Source organism: Mirounga angustirostris, unplaced genomic scaffold (genome assembly GCF_029215605.1).
Source record: "Mirounga angustirostris isolate CCGP_5_RB_7025 unplaced genomic scaffold, mMirAng1.0.hap1 SCAF_6, whole genome shotgun sequence".
In the NCBI taxonomy this organism is placed as follows: Eukaryota; Metazoa; Chordata; class Mammalia; order Carnivora; family Phocidae; genus Mirounga; species Mirounga angustirostris.
Genome location: NW_026991714.1, coordinates 54105202 through 54118173, shown reverse-complemented (window position 1 = coordinate 54118173; position 12972 = coordinate 54105202). Strand labels below are relative to the sequence as shown.

Sequence of the window (12972 nt, the reverse complement as noted above, 5' to 3'; positions counted from 1 at the left end):
CTGAAAATACTGCTGCTTACCTCCTGGTACCTGCCCTCATCTCTATGCCAAGCGGCCTCAGACAACAATGTGGAAATGCTTGCATAACCAACAGGCCCTGTTCTGGTGATGGCAAAGTTTAGTCCTCTTCCAACTGATGTAGGTTTTCCTTTAGTCCACAGCCATAAGACAGGGGGGGAAAGTGTCCCTGCACTGGTCGGGAGGACTGGGAGGATAATGAAGAAAATAAGAGTAAACAGATGCATACACATGGTACATCTTGTGTACATCATGCAGCATGCATCTTTTCCCACAGTGGGCGGTTATGGACTTTGTCTACAGGCTCGGAACCAGTTTATACCATTTGATCACTCATGTATTCCCATTTTCACTTTTCTGTGGTGACCTGACAGGTTAAAGATTTCATAAACTCAGAGCTCCTAGCACAGTTATATTCCTCAGAGGACCAAAATACCCTGATGGAGGAATCTGCTGAGCAGGCTCAGCGCCGGGATGAGATGCTTCGAATGTACCAAGCCCTTAAAGAAGCCCTGGTGATCATTGGCGACATCAACACTGCCACCACGTTCACCCCGGCACCACCTCCTGTGGATGACTCCTGGATACAGCATTCCCGCAGGTAGGAAAATGGCCCCGTGTCACCCGAGGCCTGCCAGGCTTGTCCGGTGTCATTTTATGAGTGTGCTTCCCTAAACCAATATGAACCTAAGGAATAAAGAGGAAAAAAGATATTTAAGTTCAGGAGACAGAGAGAAGGTCAGATTATCCCTTCAGAAACGAACACGATACAGCCTTACAGAGGAATGTTATACAGCCCTCAAAACGAGTAAGACGGCTCTATACTGAAATGAAAAGATAGTCAAGTTAATATGAAGCTTTAAAAAAGTAAGTTGTAGAACGTTATGTTCTAATATGTACAAAAAAAAGAATGTATATATTGTAGCGAGAATATTGTGTTGTATCCCAAGATATAGTTGAAAAGGATACACAGGAAACTACTACTGGGTAGTGAAGGGTTGGGCGGAGGGGAAATTCCTTTTCACCATTTACCCCTTTTATACCTTTTAAAAAAAAATCCATGTAAGTAACCGCTACACCCACGCCTGGAGCTCCAGCCCCCGGGCGACTCGGTCGAGCCCGCCAGGCGCCCCTCCCTTTTACACCTTCCGACGTTCCCACACGCCCCGACTTACTCCGTCAAAAGTATAGTTTTTACAGAGCAGCCCGGAGGTCATAAGATATTTTTTTGAAGGTGAGCTCGGACTGAAAGTGCTCTCGTCTGTCCTCAGGTCCCCCCCGCCAAGCCCCACCACCCAGAGGCGGCCGACGCTGAGCGCTCCCCTCACGCGGCCCGCGTCCGGCCGAGGCCCCGCGCCCGCCATCCCCTCCCCCGGCCCGCACTCGGGGGCGCCCCCGGTGCCCTTCAGGCCCGGCCCGCTCCCCCCTTTCCCAAGCAGCAGCAGCAGCGAGTGGTTCGGGGCGCCCCCGCAAGTCCCCTCCCGGCCCACGAGGGCCCCGCCCAGCGTCCCCAGGTGAGTGCTGTGCAGGCCGCGCGTGCGCGGGGGGGATGCTCTTCGGTGCTCTTCTTCTAGCCTAACAGACAGAATCTATTTGGAAAAGAAAATTGCAAAGATATTATCATACACATTTGCAATTTTCACCCAGGAGAGGGGTATCATGGGAAAACCGCGGGCCTGTGACACCATTTAAAAACCAGTATGTGGTCCAAACCTCTGCTTTATCCACTGGCACAAACTAAACGGGACCAAAGAAAACAGGGTCCAAATGAATGACATTGGGGCAGCTGTTTGTATAATTTGGGAGAGCGCTTTGAAAGGAAAGAAAGAGCCATGGCTGGGTTATTGCAAGCTGTGTGCTCCGTAGCTCATGAGAGAGCATCAGGAGCTAAGGCCTCACCTTCTCCATTACCAGAGGAATTCTGGAAAACAACTAACTTCAAGGAATAGTATCCATTTGCCCCCTGAACTATAACCCTTAAGCCCAACGTTATTAACTTTACTGTAGCCAAAGTAAAAACCGGGCTGATTAGTTTGCGATATATTTTTTAAAACTATGCGTAGACATTTTAACACAGACACGATGATTGCTGTGTGCACTCACTAACCATATATGAGATGGAACATCGCACATTTGAATAGTACATTTTGGCACATGGAAGCAGATTTTTTAGGCTTACTTGTGAAACAGTGAATAAATGAAACGTGAAACACGTACATAGTTGAAGCTATATTCTCACCTTTGTACGTTTACAGCCAAATATGTGCAATGTGTATAACTACAGATTTTTAAAAAAGAAGGAGTTGGGAGGCTTTTTCCTCAACATCAGAAATTTTAACAGGAAAGGAAATTAGCTCATACAGAAATTTAATTTTTTAAAAATATTCAGTTCAGGAGATTAAAATATTTGTATGCTTCACGAAGAAAAACCTTGCTATGCGCATACCATGAAAGGGGGGTGACTTCCTCCCCCCCACGAAGCCTGAGTCACCTCACTCTCTGATTACAGGGCTTACATTGATTTTGATCGTTGGGCTGTTGGGTGTAATGAAGAGAAGGGGCATCTTAAACTCGTAAACAAAGGGGGGACAAGTAGGACTAGCAGGGGATGTAGATTCAGAAGGCCTGGTTTGCTACAGACCTTGCACAGCTCATTGAACTCTGAGCTAGAGGTTCCCCTCTATGAAATAAGAACAGTTTCAACAAGGCTGTTGCCCCAATCGTATGTAATGAGCCTGATAAATTGTAAAGCACTGTGGCTGTCAGGGTGATCCTCACTTGGGTCCTAATCAGAAAGGATACATGTACCCTCAAACCTATATTTTCTCCCTCTAAAACTAAGGTTCACCTGTACAATTTATTTGGAACTGAGCTACATTTCTGGTAATAATAGTGAAAGCAATAGCTAATATTTATTGCGCTCTCAGTGTATGCTAGGCACCGTCCTAAGTGCTTTGCAGGTACATTTGTGTTTACTGCTCACAACAGCCCGAAAGGAGAGGTGATTATCCATTTTACAGATGAGGCACAGAGGTTCAAACAGCTCGCCCACGGCTGCTCAACCAGACCCTAACGGAGCTGGGCTTCAATCCCAAGCAGTCTGACTCCAGAGCCCAGTCTTCCAATCACAATACCAGGGTTTCTCGACCTTGCCACTCTACTGCCATGTTTATCATGGGGGGCTGGCCCTTGCATTTTAGTATGTTTCGCAGCATCCAGGCCTCGACCCACTGGATGTCAGTTGTACTGCCCCAGTTGTGACATCGCTAGTGTGTTGGGGGGGGTGGGACATGGGGTATAAAATCTCCCTCCCCTTGAGAACCACTGCCCTACAGTATTGCAGAGATTTTCCCTTCCACGTGAAAAATAAATAAATAAATAAATAAATAAATGTCAGTGTGAGCCTCACCCACTACACGCAAGATTAAATGATTGTTTTAGGAAATCTCAGACTGACTGGGAATGTATCTGCCATTGTGCCAGGAAGGTATGGAGGCCACTGGGGGAGGGCAGGAGAGGGGGCGGGCAGGAGTCCCATACAGGAGCCTCGAAGTGGGCTATTTTGTCTGTTTAGCTACAAGAAGAAACCAGAGCAACCTGGTGGTGCCTTTCCTCAGGAATGAACATGCATGTCTTTGTTTGCTCGCTTGGCTGCTTTACCTCTTGGTTTTAGATAAGCTGGCTTGCCAATACCCTTCAGAGATACCGTTGAATGCCAAATTGATTTGTTAAGTGGGATGGAGTCGCCCTTGGTATTTCCAAGCTTGCTCACAGAAGGTAGCGGGCAGGAATCAGGAATCAGTAGCTCACGCTAGAGAAGGGGAACTGCCAGGTTTAATGCATCTGTGTTGGGGAATTTATAGGACACCAGTTATGTTATTCAAAATTTCTAGAATATTCTTCACTTGGAGCCAGACCTAACACCCTGGCCTTGAAAAGAGTCTCAAATGTAAAACAGAAATGAGACTTCAGAGTAAAAGAGGAAAGTTGGTTTTTGTGCTGAGCCTTCAAGTTTCAGCGCCAGTTCAGCGCAATGGGAGGGAAATCCCTCTGGGGGTGTTGGGGGGGGGGTCACCTGAGAGAGACCAAGAGAGAAGCTGTCAGGATACTTATGCCTATTAAAGTTTAGCTTAAGATGAAGAATTCTGACCACATAAAGTCTGTTTTTAATAAAAGCCAGAGCAGGAATCCTACCAAATGCAAGCCAGAAATGGGGTTTAAGATTTCAAAAAAAAAAAAAAAAAAAAAGAAAGAAAGAAAGAAAGAGAAAAAGAAAGACAAAGATGGAAAAAGAAAGAAAAAAGTTGAGGGAAGCTCTTGTTGAAACTTCACCTTGTTCTGTTTATTTATATATTCTCTTTTCCCTCTGTGATTTGCCTCCATTTTCTCTATTAAAAACTAAAAAAAAAACAAAAACGTTGAAATGCCATTATCCATCATCTCCAGGAAAACAACCCATAGCTTTCCAAGAAGGAAGTTTGATTTTTTTTTTTCTAGCTCTTTACTTTCTTAAGGACCCTTTCTCCTCTTTTATCTGAAACCAGAAACTCATAACGTGACAAGACAGTACAAGCCGTGTCCCACCGACTCCCTGTTGGGCTTTAATATTACAAAGGCAGTAACAACTTTCAGAGGCAAAATATTCTGCCATTCGGCATGTGCCTGTACATAATTTTCTTCCGGATAATTTGCGACTCCATTAGCAAGTTAGGATTTTGATGTTTAAGAACTTGTATGCCTTTATTTTAACCCTATTCAAATGTAATGAAAGCACTTGCAATTGGACAGAAACCATGAGCGTTCTGGGTTTTATTTATTTATTTATTTATTTTTTATTATTCTGTCTTTCCATTCCAATGTAAAGGAAGAGGAAGGAGAGGGGCGGGTGGAGTCATTTTTGGCCCAGCTTTTCTCAGCTGCTCAAGCTGTTCTGGTTTCTGCGCATGGAGCCTTTCAGTGAGAGAGCTGGAAATCCTGCAAACTACATGCCTGTTCTAATTAGTTCCACCTGATCTAGGGGAGCATCTCTATCCCAGAGAGACTCACCAGTAGGGATGCTTCTGCCATTAGTAAGTTGAGTGTATGCAAATCTGATTTGTGGAACATTTTCTATTGCCAGAATCTTTGGCTTGCCCCCTGCCCTCCCACTCCACTCAACTTCTCTGAAGGGGCTAAAACCCAGTTTGAAAATCCCAGCCAGTTGTGTTCCTGTTCAGCAAGGTGATCTTAAGCAGACATGATCACCTCTTTGGGGGCCCTGTTCTTCTTACTTGAAGATCCTAATCTTCATCAAATACTAACTTTAGGGCTGATGTAGCTATTTTCGGTTACGGCTTCTTAAAATTAGTTAATTGGGAATCACAGCCTTTGACATTAACAGAACAAATTAACTGAATCAGAGTGTGTTTTTCCTGGCAACAGCTGATTCTGGCATTATTTGACTCATTTGTCTTCTCCCCTTTCCTTGGACTAAGCTATTTTGCAACGGTCAAAAGGGGATAACGGTGGGAGGAAGGGTCTCTATCCAAGGAAAAGCAAACTTCATTTACCTCATCACTCAATCCTCTATTTAAAAAAAATATTGAAAAACTGAAGTACTTTTTTTAACCAGCCTTGTCACCAAGTCTGATGGTGTCTTTTAAAAATGGCAAAACTGAATCATAGGCGAGGATTTGGCTTTCACTCCAGCCATCCACATGACAGAGACACAAGATGGAAACCAAGAAATGCTCCATTATCGCCTCTCTGGTGAGCCCCATAGCAAAGCTGACATCCCTCACTGCGTGGACAGCCCTGGGGCATCATCGAGATTATCGCAGGGTTTCCCACTTACACCCATTCCGTGGCATATTCATTTTCCCTGACGTTACATGGCACTCTTTGAGAGTCTCATCACAGTCCCACATTCTCAGTCATTTACTGCTGAACCAACCATAGCAAAAGATACAGAAATCTCTCTACATAAAGAGATAATTGGTGCACTCGTGGGCTCTTTAAGAAGGTAAAAGCCATTTGGTTCTCTTTACAATGGAATCTTGTTTTAGATGTTTGACCTTGATACACTGCTGTGTTATATCTCTTTTACATATTTTATATGTTGATCTAGTTGACAGTTAACACAGAATCCCTTTCACTGAGGGATAAGGTCTCCTTGTTTTGTTTTGTTTTGTTTTCAGCCAGTCCCCCAAATTTTGAGTAAAGACAAACCCACGATTCTTAAAAGTGTGTCTTTGCATCCCTCACATGAAGGTTTGGTGCCATGAAGGATGAAGCTGCTGAGTCTTGAAGTCATGGGTTCAGGGTACACGGACAATTAAGCGACTTTTGTGACTAGCCTGTGTGTCTGATTCTCCCGAAATCATGTCCTGGAAACATCCTGACTTACTCCCTCCTCAAGAGCCCTCTAAACGTGTGACTTCCTTTAGCAACTGAGTGTCATTTGGACATATGATGAACTCGTCTTGTGATTTCTGATTTCAGCCATGAGTTTATTTTCCTCACTGCCTTTCCTCTTTAAAAAACAAATAAATTTATGATTAGGTATTCTGATTTTTCAGGGAAACAGTTTTTATTTTTAGCAACTGGATTTAAAAGTCAAGTAAAGATTTTTTTTTTTTTAAGTCTAAATGCCAAGAATGGAAGGTGGTGTTCTTTCTGATTCTTAGCATTTAAGGCATTTCGTGAGGCTGCTGTGTTATAACATTTGTTACTGAAATCCCAAATGTAATTAATAATTTGCTGCAGGTTCAATATGAGTTGAAAATATGATGCTTCATATATTTCAATGAAAATAGAAATTTGGCCAGAAACTGTTCACTAAAGAAAATATTCAATTTAATTTAAGCCCCTCGGTTAAACATCCCATCAAAATCATTCGAATTCCACAATGATTCTGGTTGTAACATAATATTTCACTGAGGTGAATCGATGGTTAATGACAAGGTTTTTCATTCTTCAGTCTTGGTTTCAATCCGGTTTAAGTGAAGGTAAAATTAGTTTGGTGGTTTCCTTCTTGGGTCTAGCGAACCTGAGTCTACTTTACACAAACATCTTCATCCTGCCACAGTACGGAATGGCTGGCAGTCTGTTTAGAGGAGGCCCAGGAACAGAACTGCAAGTGTTCTGAAAGTCAGAATTTGGGACTTTTGCAGATGCGTCAAGGTAGACTTCAGATTGCCTTTCTGTTTTCAGCGTGTCCCTTATCTTCCCTTTCCAAATACCCGAGGCTGTAGGAGGATAGAAGAGAAAGGAAAATAAGAAAGGATCTACAGGAGACAAAGTACAAGCAACATAAATGCTGACAGGTGGCAGGCAGCAGTAAATACAATATGCCACTGTTAGCCCAGTGGTAACTGGTGGTGAGTTAACCAAATACAATTGCTTCCACATCCCATGACAAATAATAGCAAATAGCTCTGTCATTGTTCTCTTTGGGGTTCTAAATTGCTAAGCTTCGACCACTGCAGGGAAAGCCTTTCTGAATTTCAGGATACCCAGCCCTGCCCTGGGTCTCACCTGATTGATGGAGGAAGACAGCCAAGACGGGAGTCTGGCACGGGAGCCACTGACCAGTGAAAAATGCACAGTAAATGATTATTATTCTTCCTGTGGCCAGTCAGCAGCAAACTGTCACCAGTTGGAATCTGCTGAATGCTCCTATATACAAGTTGATGTCAGCTCAAAAAGGAAAAGCAAAGAGAATCGAATCCCGCCCAGTGTAAGCAGACAGAGAGACGCAAGCTAGTCCTTCTCTTTCCTCACTGCCCCCCTTTGTCTCCTTCGCTGTAAGAAAAGAAGGATTTTACAGGGAAAACCTTCACAGGCAGGCAGTCACGGTTAGAGGGCATGTTTTTCAGTGACTTCAGAGATTCATAGCACAACATGATTCGTGGCTCTTTCACCTCTAAATTCTATCCAAGCAGCATGCTCGGAGAAGGAGCTGCTGGGCGCTTCTTCTTTCCCTCTGACTTAGCAGCTACTGTGAAAGAGTAGAAGTGAAATTTAGCTTACTGGAGTTGCTTCGGCCGATAAACAGCCAGGAAATTAAACATGAAATTGTAAATGCCGCATCTTTCGCTCAGAACGTGCCCTAAACGCTTACCTCCAGCAATATGAGAAAGGAGAGGAGGATTTAGCTGAGGGATGGATGGCTTTTGTCTGCTTCTCATAACTTTATTGCTGCCTGAACATAGAATTTTTAAATACCCAACATTGAAATCCTGTAGCTTACTTGAGCCAGCATATTGTAACCATTGTCTGGGGGAACCTCTGAATCTAAACACATATTTACACCCTTTAGTTGCCAAATGAAATCCATCTGGCTTACTTAATGCTTTTTGCCAAAAGAATATTACACTTCTGGTCTGGCCAGTATTTTTAAGTGTGGGGGAAGGGGGGTGGCGTTGGAAGGGCATTGGGTTTGAGAGAATCTGCAGGTGTATTGACGCCACATTACCTGTATTTAGATGAAAGCTTAGGTCAAGGCGACTCTGATCAAAACTAGAAGAATTCCTACCTAGGGCAAAGTCTGAAACCACAAGGTACTCAGGCAGCCTCATCCTGGCGTGGTACTTTCTTTTCCTTCCAGGCATCAGAGCCACATGATAGGCAAAACCACAAATAGCATGTGCTCTAATTTCTGGAATTATTTTTGTAACGATTCTCATAAACACTAGGACATGTCCATTCTTGTGTCCCAGTCAAAATTATCAGCTCATATGAACTGTAGAAAGAACACTTAACATCCGAGGATCAGAAAAAAATGGTCAATCAAAATGGCAGATAGCAAAATTCTCCTTTACTCATCGTCAGTGGCAAGGCTGGGCCTTCTTGACTTCAGTTGCTCAGACACAAGGAGAGTTCCATATCTTCATAGGGTCGACATTTCCCCCCACTGGGATTAGTTTAAACGTGGTGTAAATACTGGGAACCCAGGAAGTGTGCAAGTTAATATAAAATTTAGAAATAAGCTCCATTCCATCCCTGCCTTTCTTGTGGAAGGGCTGAGGAGCCAATGGAAAGGGAGAAAGACATGAAGGCCTGGATAAGCACACACTAGATACACCGCCACATGAGAGACCCCAAGCTTCTGTGGCAGTTTCGAGAACCAAGAGGAAGTGAGAAGTGTGAGGAGAAGGTCTCGGGTGGTTTTGAATATGATCTGGGAAATGATTTTATTTTACAATCAAATATACCAGTCGCTGCCACCATGTAAATATTACCTGTTTTTGGTTTCAGATTTCCATGAGGCAGTATTTTCTACATTTATCTTGGTCAGTGTATATCCCATTGATCTAGAATGAGACCTCTTAGGAGGGTAGATGAGAAAGGCTTTCAAAGGTGTTTTGCAGCCCAGAAAGTCTAAAATGAAATTATTTCACTGGGGAGCGGATATTTATGTACGATATATTCTGTACCGTGTGTATTTTTTTTAAGTTTATATTAGGATTGTTCTTGCAGCCAGTTTTAAGAGTGAATGAAATTTTTCCCTCAAATAAATCTACCCTTAGCATCACACTCAAGGGACTTTGCCAGAAAGTCTATACGCTGCTCCACATTTATACCACCATTCACAGAGGAAAAGCTATAAAACCTGAGGAAGACGTCTACTTATTTTTAAAACAACTAGAATTTCTTTTTGCTTCTTGGTAGTGTTGGAAAATATTTTAATAACTAAAATAATAAAACTTCATGTGAGGCAAATTCTACCTTAATTATTGCCTCTTGGGGTGGAAAATTAAGGAAACATTAGTAAAAGTGTTAACTAGATAAACCACTGCGGTAATTTCCCTCCACATATCTGGGTCTAAAGTCAAAATAAAATCTAGGCTACACATATTATTTGAAAGAAAGCAAACTTGTCGTTTTAGCTCGACAACAGTAGTATTGAAGCATTCAGGACTGAAATTAATGGGCCACAGAAATCCCTGTGACTCGTCATCAGACTTTAACTTACTTAAATGCCCTATAGTTCAATTTAGGAGTCTGTGGTGAGGGATGTTGATATGATTGCTCGATTTGTTTTAATATTTCAAACACTCTAAATTACCCCATCACCATCTTACTACTTGAAAACTAAGTATATTGAAAACTCGTTTTAAAGCACAGTATCTTTGAATAAACATGTTGAAATGGTGTTTTTCCCTGTGCTTAAAACTTTGGTGTATGATTGACTACATCTTGTAAATTTCCTTCTTTTATACTATCCTCGTCTCCTCCACCCCAGGACCTCTTCTCCATATGTAGCTCTTCGACATATATTTTGCATCCCCAGCCCTCTAGGTGACGGCACAACACTATGGGGTATTCATGCCAATTGCCAGTGTTACTGTGTTCTTCCAAAGTCCCCTTCCCTGCTGAGCAAGAAGAAAATATTCTCGAGGGTCACAGGGAGTCTTTACAACTTACAAATACTTCCATAATCTCCATAAGACTGTTCAGCTTTCAGTTAAAATGTTGTGATTTTTGGACCATTAAAGTTTACTTTTCTATTTTTTTTTCCTGTGGATTTCATGCTACCTCTTTTTTTTGTCTTTATAATCAAGAGTATTTCATTTTTTATTTGTAAATGATGTGCTATTATTTTATATGAATAAAATTTTTTTATTATGTTATGTTAATCACCATACATTACATCGTTAGTTTTTGATGTAGTGTTCCATGATTCATTGTTTGCGTATAACACCCAGTGCTCCATGCAGTACGTGCCCTCTTTAATACCCATCACCAGGCATTAAATGTGCATTTTGAGAGGTAAAAAAGGTAAAAATACATAGCCAGAATAATGAAGGTAGCAGTGTTTCCAGTTCAGAGAGCAATATTAAATCGGAAAAGCAAGGTTTGAGAACATTTCCCTTTGCTGCATTCTCAGTGCACTCTTGCTTTGGGCCCCAGTCCGGAGTCCCCTGGTCTCTCAGATGGGCCCTCCATCCAATTATACAGGACGGTCTTCCTTTAGTTACTTATGTTGGACACCTGCCTTCTCGCTGTGTTTGGCAGGCCAGCAGGATGAGGGAATAATCAGAAGAAAATGTTCTGGTTCTTTGGCCTCATCCACGTTCAACATTATCCAAAACAGTCTTCTGTGAGTGAGAACAGGGTGGCTTTGAGATCCCTTGGTCTAACATTCTGTAGGAGTGTGGAGGAACAAAACTTTTTTGATCCCTTCTAAGATAATGGAAGTATAAATTATCCCTGCCTTTGCCTGCCCTTTCAGTGATGTTTACAGAGAGACGTATGCAGAGATGGGAGCCTTTCACTGGTCAGCATTTTGGCGTGACTTTGTCCTAGGCAAGCCGCCTTCTCAAGCACAGCCCCCACGGTCATTACACCAGAGTTTTCCTAAAAGCGTATCTTGTGAACTATTTCTCCAGGATGATGGCCGTTTTTGTAAGACAGATGCCTAAAAGACATATGGTTTTCATAGATTTTTCCGTCTAGACTAGCTTTATTTAGTGATTTTTGGTCTGAATTGGTCTAGTTAAAGTTTCTGTAGAAGCTTGTATAAAAATTTAAAATGTGGGCATACCATTAAGGTGTAAAACAAAAAGTTTGACTTCTTATTGGCAATAGATTAAAAGGGATTGGTTGAAAGTTTCCTTCAGGTTAAGTAATTCTGACCATCCTGTATGCCCACTCGTCCGTCCCACTCCCACAACACTGTCCAAAATGGAAAGGCTTACCCCCCAAATCCTATAACTGTTAAATTCATATATTTCTCACTGTTTTCCTGAGTAAATTCTTGTGTTCCAGTTGATGTGTGTGTGTGTGTGTGTGTGTGTTAGAAAGCTGTAATTCTTTCTGCAGACTCTTTACATGGCCCAGGGGACATATGATTCCTTGCCCTTTTAGCACCAATTTTTACAAACCCAGCATTTCCCTCATTTTAAAAAAGCGCCCATCAAGCCACTGGGTGAAGGTGATGGAACATTTGGGAGTGTTTCTAGTACCGTCCACCACTGATAAAAATTCCATTTTTAAATGCTGTGTTTGAGGGAGGGTCAGAGTCTCGTGTAGAAACAGTAGGACACTTTGAGAGGAAAAGACTGACTTCTAGACTTGCCGAGAAATCGGCCTTTTGCTCCCTCTTTTGTAGGAACAGACAGACACCACAGATCCAAGCCCAGGTTCGCTGCATCAGAACAAGGAGACTCATGCAAGGGGGGAGATGGTGGCCCTTCAGCCCCTGCCAGTATCATCCCCCGGCTGCGTGCAGAGCATTTAATGGGACTTAGTCACATGTTTGTTCACTGACATGGCAGCTTGTAGGGCACAACCGCCTCTCCGTTTGCCTCTGTTTGCTTTCAACGGTTTTGTTTTTAAAATTTGAGCTCTAAGGCAGGTTAGAGCTCCTCCTGCTGGATTTTTTCTTTTTTAATCACTGGGATTGTAATTAGTAAACGGTAACTCTTTGTCTCCATTTTTGCCACTTGGACGGAGAGAAGTAAGTGACCAGAAAAATGTCACGTGGTACATTTAAAAACGGGCCTTTGAATTCACCAGGTATCACGATCAGGTGATGTGAAACATTGGTGCAACATAAATCTTCTCTACGTCTTCAAATTCCTTGTGCTCTGTTTTTTGTTGTTGTTGTTGTTGTTACTAAAATAAAAGGAATTGGAAAGTTAACTTTTCCATCAGTATTTCTAGTTCCATATTTGCCCTGTATGAGGTGAAGCCCCACGTCAGATACTCATGCTTGCAAGGTTCCTGCTGTCTATCAGAGAGGGACGAAAAGTCTTTTCTGTCTTTCCAAACCAGAAATGAATGTTACAGTTCTATATAGAGATTCAAAGTGTTGCCTTTTTCCTCCCCGTCCTTGCTTCTTTTTCCTCTTCTCACTGACTTGAGATGACAGAGGAATGTGCATCTCAGAAGTGGACGTTTGCCTCTCCCAGTAGCTGGTTCTTAGCACCTCCTTCCCAACCTCTCCTCCTTCCCCCAAATGGCGGCGTT

The 12972-nt window shown here is 42.6% G+C and overlaps 1 protein-coding gene across 5 annotated transcripts in view; it reads left to right on the top strand.

The window, feature by feature from the left end:
* Positions 1-12972, top strand: part of DNM3 (dynamin 3) — a 560145-nt gene that overhangs the window by 528259 nt on the left and 18914 nt on the right. For all 5 annotated transcript variants that reach the window (XM_064594314.1, XM_064594316.1, XM_064594317.1 and 2 more), the window contains 2 exons: positions 393-619; positions 1290-1532. In XM_064594314.1, the coding sequence (XP_064450384.1) occupies positions 393-619; positions 1290-1532 (470 nt within the window). The remainder of the gene's footprint in view (positions 1-392; positions 620-1289; positions 1533-12972) is intronic.